Source organism: Ictalurus punctatus, chromosome 28, assembly GCF_001660625.3.
Source record: "Ictalurus punctatus breed USDA103 chromosome 28, Coco_2.0, whole genome shotgun sequence".
Classification (NCBI taxonomy): Eukaryota; Metazoa; Chordata; class Actinopteri; order Siluriformes; family Ictaluridae; genus Ictalurus; species Ictalurus punctatus.
Genome location: NC_030443.2, coordinates 1,715,804 through 1,729,899, shown reverse-complemented (window position 1 = coordinate 1,729,899; position 14,096 = coordinate 1,715,804). Strand labels below are relative to the sequence as shown.

Here is a 14,096-nt window from a genome sequence, read left to right as displayed (position 1 = left end):
ATGCGAAACTTGAGAAATCCCATAAATTGAGATTTCTTTTCAAATGTGGCAGTAGAAAGGTTTTAATCTATACTGCGGCATTTGAAAAGAAGTCTCGATTTAATCTCAAGGGGAAGCCCTTGACTCATAGTAATGGTATTTTTTTATTTTATTTCCCCAGGATGCAGAGTTCAGCACAAGGTATAAAGTGATGACTGGCTGTTTGGGATTAGCTCGCTAGCTTCTAGCGGTAAGTACAGACGTTATCGTAGCACATCTCTCCCTTGGGGTGTTGTATCAGGAAAGGAAGTCCGCTGCTGTTCAAACATAATTCATTTAAATAAATAATTGGAAGCATCACATTCTTTCTTTTTCTTATATATACTTTATTTCCTATAAAATTTAAGCCTGTACGTTTAACTTTCCTTCTGTACAGAGGCGCCCCCTTTTGGCTTCATGCAGATTTTATTCATGCCATACAGATTAATAAAGCACGCCGTTGGGCGAGAATCACGTCGAAAACGCTTTCTAGGCTTATTTCTTCACGTAAATGACTCTAGCGGACAAAAGGAATCAGTAACGCATGATGAAATAAAAACCAATAATAATAAACAGAGCCACGTCAGGTTGTGTGTAAATTTGCTTTGGCTAGCGTTGTGGTGAATACGATGTGTGGAGTTAGTGATCCAGGCACGGCGAGTCGCTCAGGAGTACATGGTCAGCTGCAGCCACTGTGGAGGAACAGAAAGAATATGTTACTCAGTGCAAATCACTCTCGTTCTCATGTCAGTTCATAACAGGCGATCAGGAACGTTCCACTTACAGACATCATGCACCTTTAACCAGATATGAATCGATTTAATATGAAATAATAAAGACATTCTCAATCAAACTTCATGAAAGTTCTCACCTCTTTGATGTTGACTTTGATGGTGCCGTTGCCGTCTTTGTCCAGCGTCTTAAAAGCACCTGTTACAATGAAGATATAAACGCAATCATCACACACACACACAAAAAAATCATCGAACCCCCCGCTTCCGGTGGTACCCCAAGTTTCTCGTGTGTTGATGCACTCCAGCTGTCTGAGGCTGAGGTGTGAATACTTTAGCTACCTAGCTACACAGATAGATTTTTGCATGAGGAACAACGCAGGTCTGGGAAGTTTAGAAGCGCTAAGCATTTGGACACATGCACATGCGCACATTTAATACCCAGAAATTGACTTCTGTGTATAAAATTTATTTTATTTTATTTTATTTGTTTAAATATGGGACACTTCCTTCGCTCAAGGTAACAGAAAGGGCGGGGCCACCAGAGGGGTCTTCTGCATTGTGAATTTTCCGACTGTCACTTGTAGAACTTTACTTTTAAATCTGTACAGCTAATGATAATTTTTATTTTTTTTTACCCCCAGCACCAATACTGATATTCGTTTATCCAATTCATTTTATTGCCTTTTCAGAGAGGTTTCGTAACTCGTTATCGAGCACCGATCGTTTGCGGGAATCAGAACACATCCACGCATTCACTCTAAGAGAATACACTCACGGCACATGGCGTCCAGACGGACCAGGCAGCCGATGTAGTTATCGAAGTCCATGTTGCCCTTCTCGTCGCTGTACCTGCGGATGATCAGCTGGAAGAGCTGGTCGTTCAGGGGGAAGCCTGCAAATACACACGCAAATACACACACACACACACACACACACACACACACACACACGTCATGTTGCTTTCATGAAATTCCCGTCAGGATCAGTACACCTAATGAAGGGTTAGGAATTGGTCATGTGACTGGAGCTTCACCTGCAGCTTGGAATGCTTTGGGCAGCTCGTCTGCGCCGATCATGCCGGACTGATCAGCATCAAACTGCTTATAGATGCCCTAGAGAGAAACACACACAGCTTATTCACTACAGTCCCATCACACACTTGCCAAGAAATCACAAATAAAAGGCACATCCTGTGTATTACTCTCACACACACAAAAAAAAATCCGGAAAGTATTCACAGCGCTTCAGCCTTATTCCAAAATGGATTAAATTCATTATTTTCCTCAAAATTCTACAAAAAATACCCCATAATGACAACATGAAAGAAGTTTGTTTGAAATCTTTGCAAATTTATTAAAAATTAAAAACAAAAAAAGCACAAGTATTCACAGCCTTTGCTCAATACTTTGTTGAAGCACCTTTGGCACCAATTACAGCCTCAAGTCTTTTTGAGAATGATGCTACAAGCTTGGCACACCTATTTTTGGGCAGTTTCTCCCATTCTTCTTTGCAGGACCTCTCAAGCTCCATCAGGTTGGATGGGGAGTGTTGGCGCACAGCCATTTTCAGATCTCTTCAGGAGATGTTCAATCGGGTTCAAGTGTGGGCTCTGGCTGGGCCACTCACGGACATTCACAGAGTTGTCCTGTAGCCACTCCTTTGTTATCTGGGCTGTGTGATTAGGGTCCTTGTCCTGTTGGAAGATGAACCTTCACCCAGTCTGAGGTCCAGAGCGCTCTGGAGCAGGTTTTCATCAAGGATGTCTCTGACATTGCTGCATTCATCTTTTCTTCGATCCTGACTAGTCTCCCAGTTCCTGCCGCTGAAAAACATCCCCACAGCATGATGCTGCAACCACCATGCTTCACTGTAGGGATGGTATTGGCCAGGTGATGAGTGGTGCCTGGTTTCCTCCAGACATGACGCTTGCCATTCAGGCCAAAGAGTTCAATCTTTGTTTCATCAGACCAGAGAATTTTGTTTCTCATGGTCTGAGAGTCCTCCAGGTGGACTGTCATGTGCCTTTTACTGAGGAGTGGCTTCCGTCTGGCCACTCTACCATACAGGCCTGATTGGTGGAGTGCTGCAGAGATGGTTGTTCTTCTGGAAGGTTCTCCTCTCTCCACAGAGACATGCTGGAGCTCTGTCAGAGTGACCATCAGGTTTTTGGTCACCTCCCTGTCTAAGGCCCTTCTCCCCCGATCTCTCAGTTTGTCTGGATGTCCAGCTCTAGGAAGAGTCCTGCTGGTTCCAGACGTCTTCCATTTATGGATGATGGAGGCCACTGTGCTCATTGGGACCTTCAAGGCTGCAGAAATGTTTCTGTAACCTTCCCCAGATCTGTGCCTCGATACAATCCTGTCTCGGTCTACAGAAAATTCCTTGGACTTCATGGCTTGGTTTGTGCTCTGACATGCAGTGTTAACTGTGGGACCTTATACAGACAGGTGTGTGCCTTTCCAAATCATGTCCAATCAACTGAATTTACCACAGGTGGACTCCAATCAAGTTGTAGAAACATCTCAATAATGATCAGTGGAAACAGGATGCACCTGAGCTCAATTTTCAGTGTCATGGCAATTATAAAATATAAGCGTACTTTTTTTGTTTTTTATTTTTAATAAATTTGCAAAGATTTCAAACAAACGTCTTTCACGTTGTCATTACAGGGTATTGTTTGCAGAATTTTGAGGAAAATAATGAATTTAATCCATTTTGGAATAAGGCTGTAACATAACAAAATGTGGAAAAAGTGAAGCGCTGGGAATACTTTCCGGATGCACTATGAGATATATATATATATATATTTTTTTTTTTTTTAAATCACAAACACTAACACACTTGTACTTAAGAATGTCACGGTCTTATACACACTTATGTAGTGAGACCTACCTGCCACTTCTTGATGTTGTTCCAGAGGTATTTGAACTCTTCGAACCCCAGTCTGCCTGTGCTGTCGCTCTGCATGACGTCATTAAGGTCCAATACACAGCAATAAGGGTGGGTGTCACAATCACACAAACATAAGCTGTCTGGTGCTAATATACAGGAAAGTGAGTGTGGAGAAGGTGTGTGTGTATATGTATACTGTGTGTGTCTTGAGTAGAGAAGGATACGTCCATGACGGCCACCATACTCCTGCAGGACTCGATAGAGAAGCCATCTGTCTTCAGGTCGCCACCTACAGACACAGAGCACACATCAGCTAATATAAAACACACACACACACACACACACACACGTCATTTACTCCTTAATACTTCCTTTCTGGGTCTCTTTTCCTCATTAAAGCTAGTACAACCATACAGCTGCGCATATTTTCCGCAAACATGTCCTCCAAGGAACACCACGATGCTGATAAAGCGCCACAAGTAAAGTAAACATATAGATCGATATCTAATGTTCGAACAATCAGTCCCATCCGTGCAAAAGGTCACATGACCCAGCCAGTCCAAAGAACTTGAACATCGCGAGGACGTCATAAACCACAAGGAGAAACGGTGAGAAGTTGAACACTAACGTTTGGAGATGATTTTGTTGAGGATGTTCATCAGCTCAGTGGGGCTCACCTCCATGTCCTGTAACAGCAACACACACATTCAGGTTCTGTTGTGGTGAGATTGCTTATGGATATGTGTGTGTGTGTGTGTGTGTGTGTGTGTGTGTGTGTGTGTGTGTGTGTGGGTGTGTGAGAGAGTGTGAGAGAGACTCACATCGCCAGCGAGCTGCTGGAACACTTTACGGAACTGTCGCTCCTCATCGTTCTCGTTAGCCTGGACGTACGCCAATGGTCTGCGAGCAGGAGGCTACATACACACACACACACACACACACACACACACACACACACACACACACTCAACATAAAATAAACATACAACCTGCTTTATTCAGCAGGTAAGATAGTGTTTAATTTTCTTTAACAGCATCTCTGACAGCAGTGCAGGTTTATATTATTTATATATTGGCGAGGGAACGACTGGAATAGCTGCTATAACGTAAATGAGAACAGGAACCGACTTGTTCGAACATTCCACCACATTAAACGTAACAATAAACGGATAAAACGATGTACGACGTGGCGTTCTTTAACAGATGCACAAGTGTTACTCGGCGAATCGCTATGGTGTAAAAAGCAATGAGAGACTCTGGGACGTGTCTTTTGTAAAGTAGTGACCTTTTGGTGTGGCAACAGGAAATCTGCTAAACAAAACACAGCAATTATTATTTAACGGCAGGGAGTGCGTTGTTCATTAACATATGGTAATAACAATAGAGGCGAGATAGTTTCAGGTGAAACTAGCTGGAGTCGAGCTGGAAAACTTCTCCTGGGCACACCTGCATGAGGAGACGCACCCTGTGATGGAACTGTAATGTCTACTTTTCTACTGTATAATCCAGTTCTGCAACTCCGACCAGGCTGCACATGCTGCAAAACCGGCTACGCAGGACAACACCAGAGTGACGAAAGGAAAAATCCACTCTGAAAGATTTGCATGTTAAAGCTCACACCCTGAAGCCTGTATCACGCTCAAAGAAACCGAAACCCTTATTATTCTTCTATACTCGTTTTTACAACCGAGGTCTGAGGTGGAGAGTACGAGAGATCAAACGTTACACCACTTTCGCACCATAGTGTGTCTGGTTTCTTCAGCCCTCACTCATCTGTCTCACCTCCTCATCTGTACGCTCTGCTCACTCAGATGGTTCAGCTTCCCAAAGCATCAACCTACACGCTAATCAACGCTGACGCGCTCACCTGCATCGTGTTCCGGGGCTGCAGCGTTTGCACCAGCGTTTTCCACTACTCCTACGCCGGATTTCTCATGAACATGAAATTAACCAGACCTTCTTCTTTTTTGTTGTTGCTGTTTTTTAGTCAGATTTGAGTACCTGTGTGCAATTACGCAAATATTTACGTCGAAATCAAGGTTTCGATTCCAACTTGGCAAATAACACACTCACAAATCAGACAAACGCCAGCTAGTATCCTCAGTTGCAGTAATTAATAACAAAACACATTCGAGATAATCAGTGGAACATTTAGTGGAACAGGTTAAAAAAAAAACAGTTGGAAAAAAAAAATGTTTTTATCTGCATGTGACATCATGAAGAATTAAACGTCACTCACAGGTTCGGAGGGCACGAACTGGCCGGGATCGATGTTGCTATGGAAACAGAAAACAGCGTTAAATTAAACAGTGCTTTTTCACATAAATACAGAGGACTTTCACTGTTCAGGTGAGTTAAACTGTAAAAAATGACTAGGCAAATGAGAAACATGGACCCTGAGTAAGTACAAGCTAGCAATCGGCTGAGACTAGGAGCATTTCTAGCAGAAATGATCGCGAATGGTAAATAAGTAAATAAAAGTGTGACTGAACACACAGCTTTAGAGTAAACAGTTCGTGATTGAGCAGAATAAGTCTCTAGCCCAATAATTACTCATACCAAGCATTCTCAGGGTGTGTAAACTAACGCACAAGGCTCCACACATCAAACTGGGATTTATGTCAAAAAATGAGGTTGTACCTGACCACATCGATGAGTCCACCAATCAGCTTCTTCGCCAGAAACATCTTCAGTGTCGAGTCACTTCAATCCTGTGAAGAAAAGTTGTTAAAAAAGAATAAATAATAAACAACAAAAGCATCGGCTTGTGCTATAACTTCATCAGTTTATTCATTAATATACTTTTAGTTAACAACTTGTTAGTAAACCCGTTCTGCATTGTAACAACAGCAGTAGTGTAGAATAATAATAAGTCATGTGGGTGGTGTTTATGAAATGAACCCTGGAACTCTCTTCCAGTCAGATTCATTACATTTTCAGGGCATAATAACACATTAAGGCAAAAAAGTTTTCAATAAAGAAAGAAAGAAACAAATCGAGAGTAATAGAACTCCCTACAGGCCAATTTGTGGTTAAATCCTTTCTCATTTGGTCCACTACACTGAACACTCAACATGAATCACCACGGGGTTTTTGTTTTTTTGGGAAACACAACCCTCAAGGGATGAGACTTCATAAAAGACGAGGCCGAATTCCATACCGCACACAGTGGACTAGATAGGGTGTAGAACGCCGTTATTTCACACCCCTTGTAGCGCGCTGTGTGCAGGGGGCAGCGAGTGGTTTGGAATACGGCCCGGCTGAACAGCCATCCAGCTCCGTTTTCATGTTGACAGAGGACACACCTAACTCCAGCGTTTCCACTCCCTTCTCAGACACAACAACCTTATTGGATCGACTTTATTCTCATCCAAATTATAATTATCCTCTTTTTTTGTTGTTGTTTTGACATTTTTAGCAACAGTAACAGGCAAAAAAAAATCTTAGCTATTAGCAATGTAGTCGAGTCAGCTAATGTTATACATCCTTTCCGGTTCAAAGGACAGTCTTCCAAACGAACATTTACATCGAATATCGCTTTATATACGTTATATGAGTGTAGTAAAAGCTTATAATCGGCAACTATTGTCTCCTAATTCCACTGTTTTTCATGTACAACGCTAATATGTAGGTTGTTATTTAGTACATTCCCCAATCGTTTTCGACAAACCCCGCCTCCTACGCTAGGATTGGCCAGAAATTGACACTCAGGTGAAAGGAATGCCATATTAGCCAATCCGACAGCGCGTCAACTAGGATACTAACCAATCCCAACGCACGAGGCGGGACTAGTCAGAATTCGGCTTCGGGCAAACAACGCAGAAAATATACATAACTTTAATAAAGCAGTGCTCTTTTTAATGCGCTTTGTGATAACTTAATTAACAACCAAAGTCAGCTTTATACACACGTCAGCAACGCATTATGACACGCAGCTTCTGTGCATAAAAAATTAAATTAAATAAAAACTTACCGAGGTACTACAGCTGCTCGTGCCTCTGAATGCGACAAGCTGCGTGCGGATAAGTTATACTCGAAGCACCAGGGGGTGTGGCTACGTCATTACGTGACTCATAGGGGCGTGGTCATGATATAGTATTCTTGGAATGCAGTACATATCGCAGGAAATAGTAAGAATATTTGACATGGGTGAAGGGAGATAAATTAAATACAAATTTAAATATTTAAATTATATATATATATATATATATATATATATATATATATATATATATATATATATATATAAAGCTTCAGTTTAAGGCTTAAATTTTGAAGTGGACATGTTTTAAGAATGCAATTTAATTTGTGTTATAATACTGAGCCTTCAACATCATAGGAAAGTGATTTAGAACATGTTTAAAAAAAAAGGCGTTACATGTCTTTTTCCTTATCTGGAACAAACTGATACAGCAAAGCCTTTAAAAAACACAAACAATAAAAGACATTTCTCCATATAGCATGGATTCTTTTCCATCACCACCACCCAAGAGCATCATCATCATCATCTTCACCATCACCATCACCACCACACTGTCCCATCAGCAATTATTTAGTGTACAAAATACATGACCGCCCAACACTGTTATACTAGTGTGTTTTTGTGCAATTTTATTTCCAGGGCAGAAGAGGAAGATCTTGGAGAAGGATGAAGCTGGAAAGACAGCGAGATTATTAAAGGAGCAATTTGTAATGTTGATCTAATGTCCTCTGCTGTCTTGCAACAACGACAACTTGAAAGTGCATAAGTGTTCTGAATCATCTTCTGAATTAAAAAAAAGTGTGTAAAAGTGATCAATGCTGTTTCAGCTGGGGGCGGAGCTAATTGCAAGGCCAGAAAAATGTTAACAGAATGTCAACAGAAGCCTGAAATAAAATACATTTTTCTTAAAAACTACTGCATGGAAATGTTGCGATCCAATTTTTCTAGGAAGAAATGTGAAATTATGACTATTCCAGGCTGAGAAACCTGTATAGTACACCTTTAATTGCTGACAAACGTGAGGAGGATAATGAACTGAATGGGGGGAGTGATGATTTTGGAGCAGAGGTGTAGTACGGTGTCAGGATTCGGATGTCGGTAAGAAGACGGGTAGCTGAAATCTGGACAGTCTGAAACTTGTGTGTGTGTGAATGGATCTGGAGCGAAGAAGCTGAACTGCACCAGAAATCTCATTGTCATGTTCAAAACTGTTTATTTGGAACTTAGCAGCTTAATGTAGTCTGTAGCAAGTAGATGAACGTTCGGGCAGTTCCTGAAATTTGAGTCTTGTCATGTCACTTCCTCCTTGCAAGCCTTCATGCTAATCATTTCCTGCTTGATATTTCTAGGTGTGTCACTTCCTAGTTGGCCATGTGTCGCCCGCTGATTCACCTGTGTCACCTCCTGGTTTGCTTGGCTCGGTGGTGATCGTGTCACTTCCTGGCGAGCAGCAGGTTGGCGCGGCAGACTTTGGGCACGTGACGGATGGTGAGGGAGACTCTGGTTCCGCGTGAAAGCGTCTCACCCACCTGCCCTCCTGCCAACGACAGGTTCACCACACGTTCCGATAGTGTATCCACGGCGATGCCGCTGATCCCATGAAGGTAGCGCTTGTACATCTCGTCCTGCAGGATCAGCAGGCTGCGACGCCGCAGCAACAATGACAGCACGTAACGGCTCTCCTCCGTCTGAGGAACTTCATTCTACAGAGAGACAGAGTCAGAGAGAGAGAGAGACGAAAAAAGTACTTTTACTTTTTTACGTTGTTCCATGTTTTCCTGCTACTTTTCCCTTCTCTTTTTTCATTCCCTTATTGTTTACTTTGTTTATTTTTGGTTCTGTGGCATATTTGGTTCTCCATTTCCAGTCACACCCTCACACTGATCTCTCTCACTTCACCAATCATATGCTGTCAAGTTTGACTCAACTGCAGATGGGAAATGATTTTATAAAACAAAGCGGTGACTCAGCGGAGGAGAAGAAAAAGCCACAAACTGAAGGGAAACAAAAAAACTATTTTCCCAAAAAGACTGTCAAAACTAATAATCATAAAACTCAGTTTAAAAAGAACAAGCTGGCAGTGGATGCGTGTATAATAACGCTAACTGCTAACATTGGCCATGTATTAACTGGGTAAGTGTGTCGTAGAAACTCCTATTGCTCATTATTTTCTTTTAAATCCCTGTCAGGTGCTTAACAGCTAGCTATCTTTGTACACTTTTCAAAAACAGCGTTCTTCAGAGGTTCTTTAAAAGGTTCATGGGTTTATTGATGGTCTCAGCGAGCTGTCAGGACTTTACCTGTGTTTGATCGACGGGTCTGTAGAAGTCAAGCAGCGTGTGAGAACCCAGAGTGATGGTTGTTACTGTGGGGTGATACAGAGGCCCGTCCTCATGAGGCTAATACACACACACACACGCAGAATTAGATATGAGACGCATGCAATAAAAGACAGAACAGGACATCCAGTCCAGAACGTTGTTCTCAGTACACTGAGGTCAAACACCAGTGCAGGCAGACTCCAACATTTCCAGATTACAGTTTACAACATTATCACATGAATGAATGAGTAAATGAAAACGGGGGTTAGGGGGGGTTCACATGGAATTCATTATATTATCTTTTCCCCCTGACGACTCCATCTGCAAAATACATGTACTCAATTTAATGTCTACTCTATCACATGGCTTTTGCTGTTAAGAACTGAAACTAATTGCATTTTGTGGTAAAAAGAAAGAAAAGAAAACACAAAGATGGAGAAAGAAAAGAGAAAAAAAGAGAAAAGAAAGAATAGAAGAAAGACGGGCGGAGTTGAATCGGGTCTGATTCCACCCCCTGCGTGAGTCTAACTATTCTGTAGTGTATTACTTGTGAGTATTACTGCAGTAGAATACTTGTGGTGTGTGTACTGTGGTGCGAGTACTGCATTGTGGTGCGAGTACTGTGATGTGGTGTGAGTATTGTATTGTGGTGCGAGTATTGTATTGTGGTGCGAGTATTGTATTGTGGTGCGAGTATTGTATTGTGGTGCGAGTACTGTGATGTGGTGTGACTATTGTATTGTGGTACGAGTATTGGTATTGTGGTATGAGTATTGTATTGTGGTGCGAGTACTGTATTGTGGTGCGAGTATTGTATTGTGGTGCGAGTACTGTGATGTGGTGCGAGTATTCTATTGTGGTGCGAGTATTGTATTGTGGTGCGAGTACTGTGATGTGGTGTGAGTATTGTATTGTGGTGCGAGTATTGGTATTGTGAGTAAAAAGGTCACTGCGTGATGTACCATGATGCCCTCCTCTGGCTTGTACTCGTTCACCAGCACATGATTGGCGCTTTTCCCAGCGAATGCTCCGAGGCCTGATATCTTCTCTGTGTAGCTCATCAACCACTCAGGGAGCTTCTCTGCAATCATCCCCTTTGGATGAGGAAGCCCTCCTGATTTCACACAGAAAACACATCAACAACATGATGACTTGGACGCGCAGTTTGCATGACGCCAAAATGTCCTTTTTCTACCAGAAATGTAGACGATCCGCCGAGACGTGGCTGGCGTGCCATTCACCTCTCGAGTTTAGGACTGGAGTACAAGGCTAATGTCGCTAACAAACAGGAGTCGCTTACAGCTACCGTGTCTCAATCAACGCAAACGAGAAACTGACACTCACTGCTGTTTCTACACACATGATATAAACAGGATTTGCTTCGTAGAAGTTTATCCTAACCATGACAACTTGCAAAAGTCAGAAGCACGAGGGAACAGAAAGCATGACAGTCGGCTTTCTGTGTTTAATTATAAAAATATGTATGAATATGAACTCATAATTAAAATGCAGCTACATTGGCTACGTGTTATCTCTCACTGACACGAAATCATTATTTCTATCACTACGCTCTCACACAAGCGAGACTGAAACCCCTTTTACGTCTCGTCTAGAACTTTGCTGCTTTATTAAAACTGTTCAAACTGAGGCGTTGGAAGATTCAGACATGCAGTTCGTACAACTGAAGGGTTTCATTTCTCTGCAGCAACAACGAAGAGAAAAACTAAAGAAGCAAATGGGTTGGACAATTTTATTTTTGGATAAACTAATTAATAAATAAATAAATAAATAAATAAACAAATCTCATGAGAGGAACACAGACCCCAGTTCTGCAGTCTCCTTCCTGACAACTGTGTCCATTTGGGTTTGGGGGCTTTGTGCACCTGAAATACACACACACAGAGGTGAGGAAGTATACCGTGTATTATGATTAATAAACACTTAATAAACACTTAATAAACATGCACCTGCTGTAGAAGATACTCCTCTTCTGCCTCTGTTATAAAGTCTGGAATGTAGTAAACAGTCGGGGGAGCCTGTTTCAACACCATAACGACAAAAGTTTATTTTCTTTCATTTATTTTAATGATAAAATAAAAGTATAAAATAGTCATCTTTTCACTTACATCTTTCACAGTGTATGCTTTAAACTCTTCAGAAATCGCTTCAGGTTTGGCCATTCTAAAAGCGTTCTACTGAAGCAGCGGCCGAATCCCGATTAGCAACAGTTTCTTCACACAGTGCACCATGTAGTGCGTAAACGCCGCTTCCTTCTTCGTTGACGTAGTGCGCTTAAGTAGGGTGTATAATGATATTTGAGATTCGGCCATGTATCTAGGGTTTATCTCGTATCCTAGTCACCTAGCGACAAACACACGACATAACATGCCTCTAAACGCACACGCTATACAACTTTAGGGCCATTTCTACAAGCGTGAAGATCGAATAATTAGATTAAAATGAAAAAGCACAAATTTCGTTGTGGTTAAATTTGTTTCGGTGGTTAAATACAAGTAATGGTACTTCCTTTTCAACCTCTTCTTCTCTTCTTCTGTAGGTCAAGGCAAGCTCGCACGCGCCGTATAATTCGCCACCTACTGGATTAAAATAATACATGAAAACAATATCGTCAATATACTACGAGATTCTGCTAAAATATAATAAAACGACTTTATTACATTATCTAAAATCGTACTATGATGTATACATAAACAAAAAATTAGCCTGCGCTATTGGAGGATAAATCTTCTACAGCGCCACCTGCCGGTTTGGAGGAGTTGCGTTTTACACAGTGATGGCGCTATGAGTGGTCAAGTCCAGCGCCGCTGTATGAACGTTCACTGTCATTACAACATTTTTAAATTTTATTTGTTGAATATATATCGATTTTTGACAAATAAATAAACAAATAAATAAAATTAGGAGCTCCACCTGCTTAGAAGAGACTTCATCAGCTTATAAGAGTGCAACTAATTCATTCATTCTTTAGTTTATGTTCCAAAGGGAGCTTCCTGCTTACCAATAATTAAACCAAGGTAATATTAATATATAGTTTTTGGCTTATAATTGCTCTCAAGTTACGGAAAAATTAAGGACGCATTGAAGGTTTCGTGCAGGCTTCGTAAATTCTTCAGTTTAGACTGCTGGGATGTGTGTGGAAACTGGAGAACCCAGGGGGAAAAAAACCCACGCAGACACGTGGAGAACATGCTAAGCTTTATATACAGTAACTCGAGCTCAGGATCAAACCAGGGACCATGACGTTGTGAGGCAGCAACGCCACCCTACACCACCATATCATGCCATAGGCCTACAATCAACCAAAAATACATCCTATTCTTAATGAGATCATATTTTACCACTATGGCTTCATATGGGCCAGAATGCTGGTTGTTTTGGGCTGTAAATCTGCACAAATCTCAAAAGTCAGTAAAATCTTACATGTAACTGTGTACATTTTGGTCCATAATACACTTCCCACTGGCGTAAACGACCCCTACGTGCCTAGCCTAGACCATATTTGGTGCAGAATCCTTTGCTGTCTTGGTGCACTGTTGATCTTTCAGCAGGATCAACAAAAATGGATCTTTCTAGAAATGAAAAGTAGGTGATAGAAGAAGCCCGTTGAAATAAAGCTCGGCACAATGGGACGTCCGTCAAACACCTGGATTAACGAGCTAATGAGTTCGTTCAGGCGTAGCTTCGTCAAATCGAATCTCGAATCGTCCTTCCTTTGTGCTAATCACATGCATGGCTGTTTGAGTGATGAGTCGTCAGGCAAGAGAAATCAGAGAGAAACCATCAAGTGACTGTCTCCCTGTGTTTCTTCCTCCCTCTCATTTCATCTACCTATCCCACCTGTATTGCTTGCCCCTCACTCCCCTCGCTCCTTCACCCCATCCTCCCTCATCCCCCCTCCTTCCCCTCCATCTCCCAATTTCAGCCTGCAGCACTGCAGCGGTGGTTTCCACGGCAACGGCAGGGCGAGAGCTGCATCCTGAATCAGTGCTGGTGTGTCGTCGCAAATAGTTATTGATCAGCTCTGATTGCAGCTGCGGCGCTGTCCGACGCCGGGCTCTGCTGAAATCAGTTCAAAGAACAAAGAGAAGGGGAAAAGAAAAAAAAAACACCCCAAGAGATAAGCTATAA

General features: G+C 41.9%; 2 protein-coding genes across 2 annotated transcripts; both read right to left on the bottom strand.

Annotated features, from left to right (window-relative positions):
• Window positions 1–341: 341 nt before the first annotated feature.
• On the bottom strand, window positions 342–7,706 carry capns1a (calpain, small subunit 1 a). Its single transcript, XM_017459909.3, has 11 exons — window positions 7,618–7,706; window positions 6,285–6,355; window positions 5,884–5,920; window positions 4,466–4,558; window positions 4,273–4,330; window positions 3,869–3,933; window positions 3,645–3,713; window positions 1,786–1,864; window positions 1,528–1,644; window positions 890–948; window positions 342–710 (listed from the first exon to the last, which is right to left on the bottom strand). The coding sequence occupies exons 2-11, from the start codon at window positions 6,329–6,331 to the stop codon at window positions 684–686; spliced, it is 651 nt and encodes a 216-aa protein (XP_017315398.1). The 5' UTR covers window positions 6,332–6,355; window positions 7,618–7,706; the 3' UTR covers window positions 342–683.
• A 529-nt stretch (window positions 7,707–8,235) lies between these two features.
• alkbh6 (alkB homolog 6) lies at window positions 8,236–12,683 on the bottom strand. The gene is made up of 6 exons (XM_017459901.3): window positions 12,074–12,683; window positions 11,915–11,983; window positions 11,770–11,830; window positions 10,910–11,061; window positions 9,927–10,025; window positions 8,236–9,329 (listed from the first exon to the last, which is right to left on the bottom strand). The coding sequence occupies exons 1-6, from the start codon at window positions 12,125–12,127 to the stop codon at window positions 9,060–9,062; spliced, it is 705 nt and encodes a 234-aa protein (XP_017315390.1). The 5' UTR covers window positions 12,128–12,683; the 3' UTR covers window positions 8,236–9,059.
• Window positions 12,684–14,096: the final 1,413 nt, after the last annotated feature.

What these genes read in the sequence shown, in the direction of transcription:
- capns1a (XM_017459909.3), bottom strand. Translation starts at nt 6,331, where the DNA reads ATGTTTCTGGCGAAGAAGCTGATTGGTGGACTCATCGATGTGGTCAG. An exon ending in CAACAAAATCATCTCCAAAC is followed by an intron (nt 3,934 to 4,272) that starts GTTAGTGTTCAA and finishes CTGTGTCTGTAG; the next exon opens with GTGGCGACCTGAAGACAGAT. An exon ending in TCAAAGTCAACATCAAAGAG is followed by an intron (nt 711 to 889) that starts GTGAGAACTTTC and finishes GTTCCTCCACAG; the next exon opens with TGGCTGCAGCTGACCATGTA.
- alkbh6 (XM_017459901.3), bottom strand. Translation starts at nt 12,127, where the DNA reads ATGGCCAAACCTGAAGCGATTTCTGAAGAGTTTAAAGCATACACTGTG. An exon ending in AAGCATACACTGTGAAAGAT is followed by an intron (nt 11,984 to 12,073) that starts GTAAGTGAAAAG and finishes GTGTTGAAACAG; the next exon opens with GCTCCCCCGACTGTTTACTA. An exon ending in AGGAGTATCTTCTACAGCAG is followed by an intron (nt 11,831 to 11,914) that starts GTGCATGTTTAT and finishes TGTGTATTTCAG; the next exon opens with GTGCACAAAGCCCCCAAACC.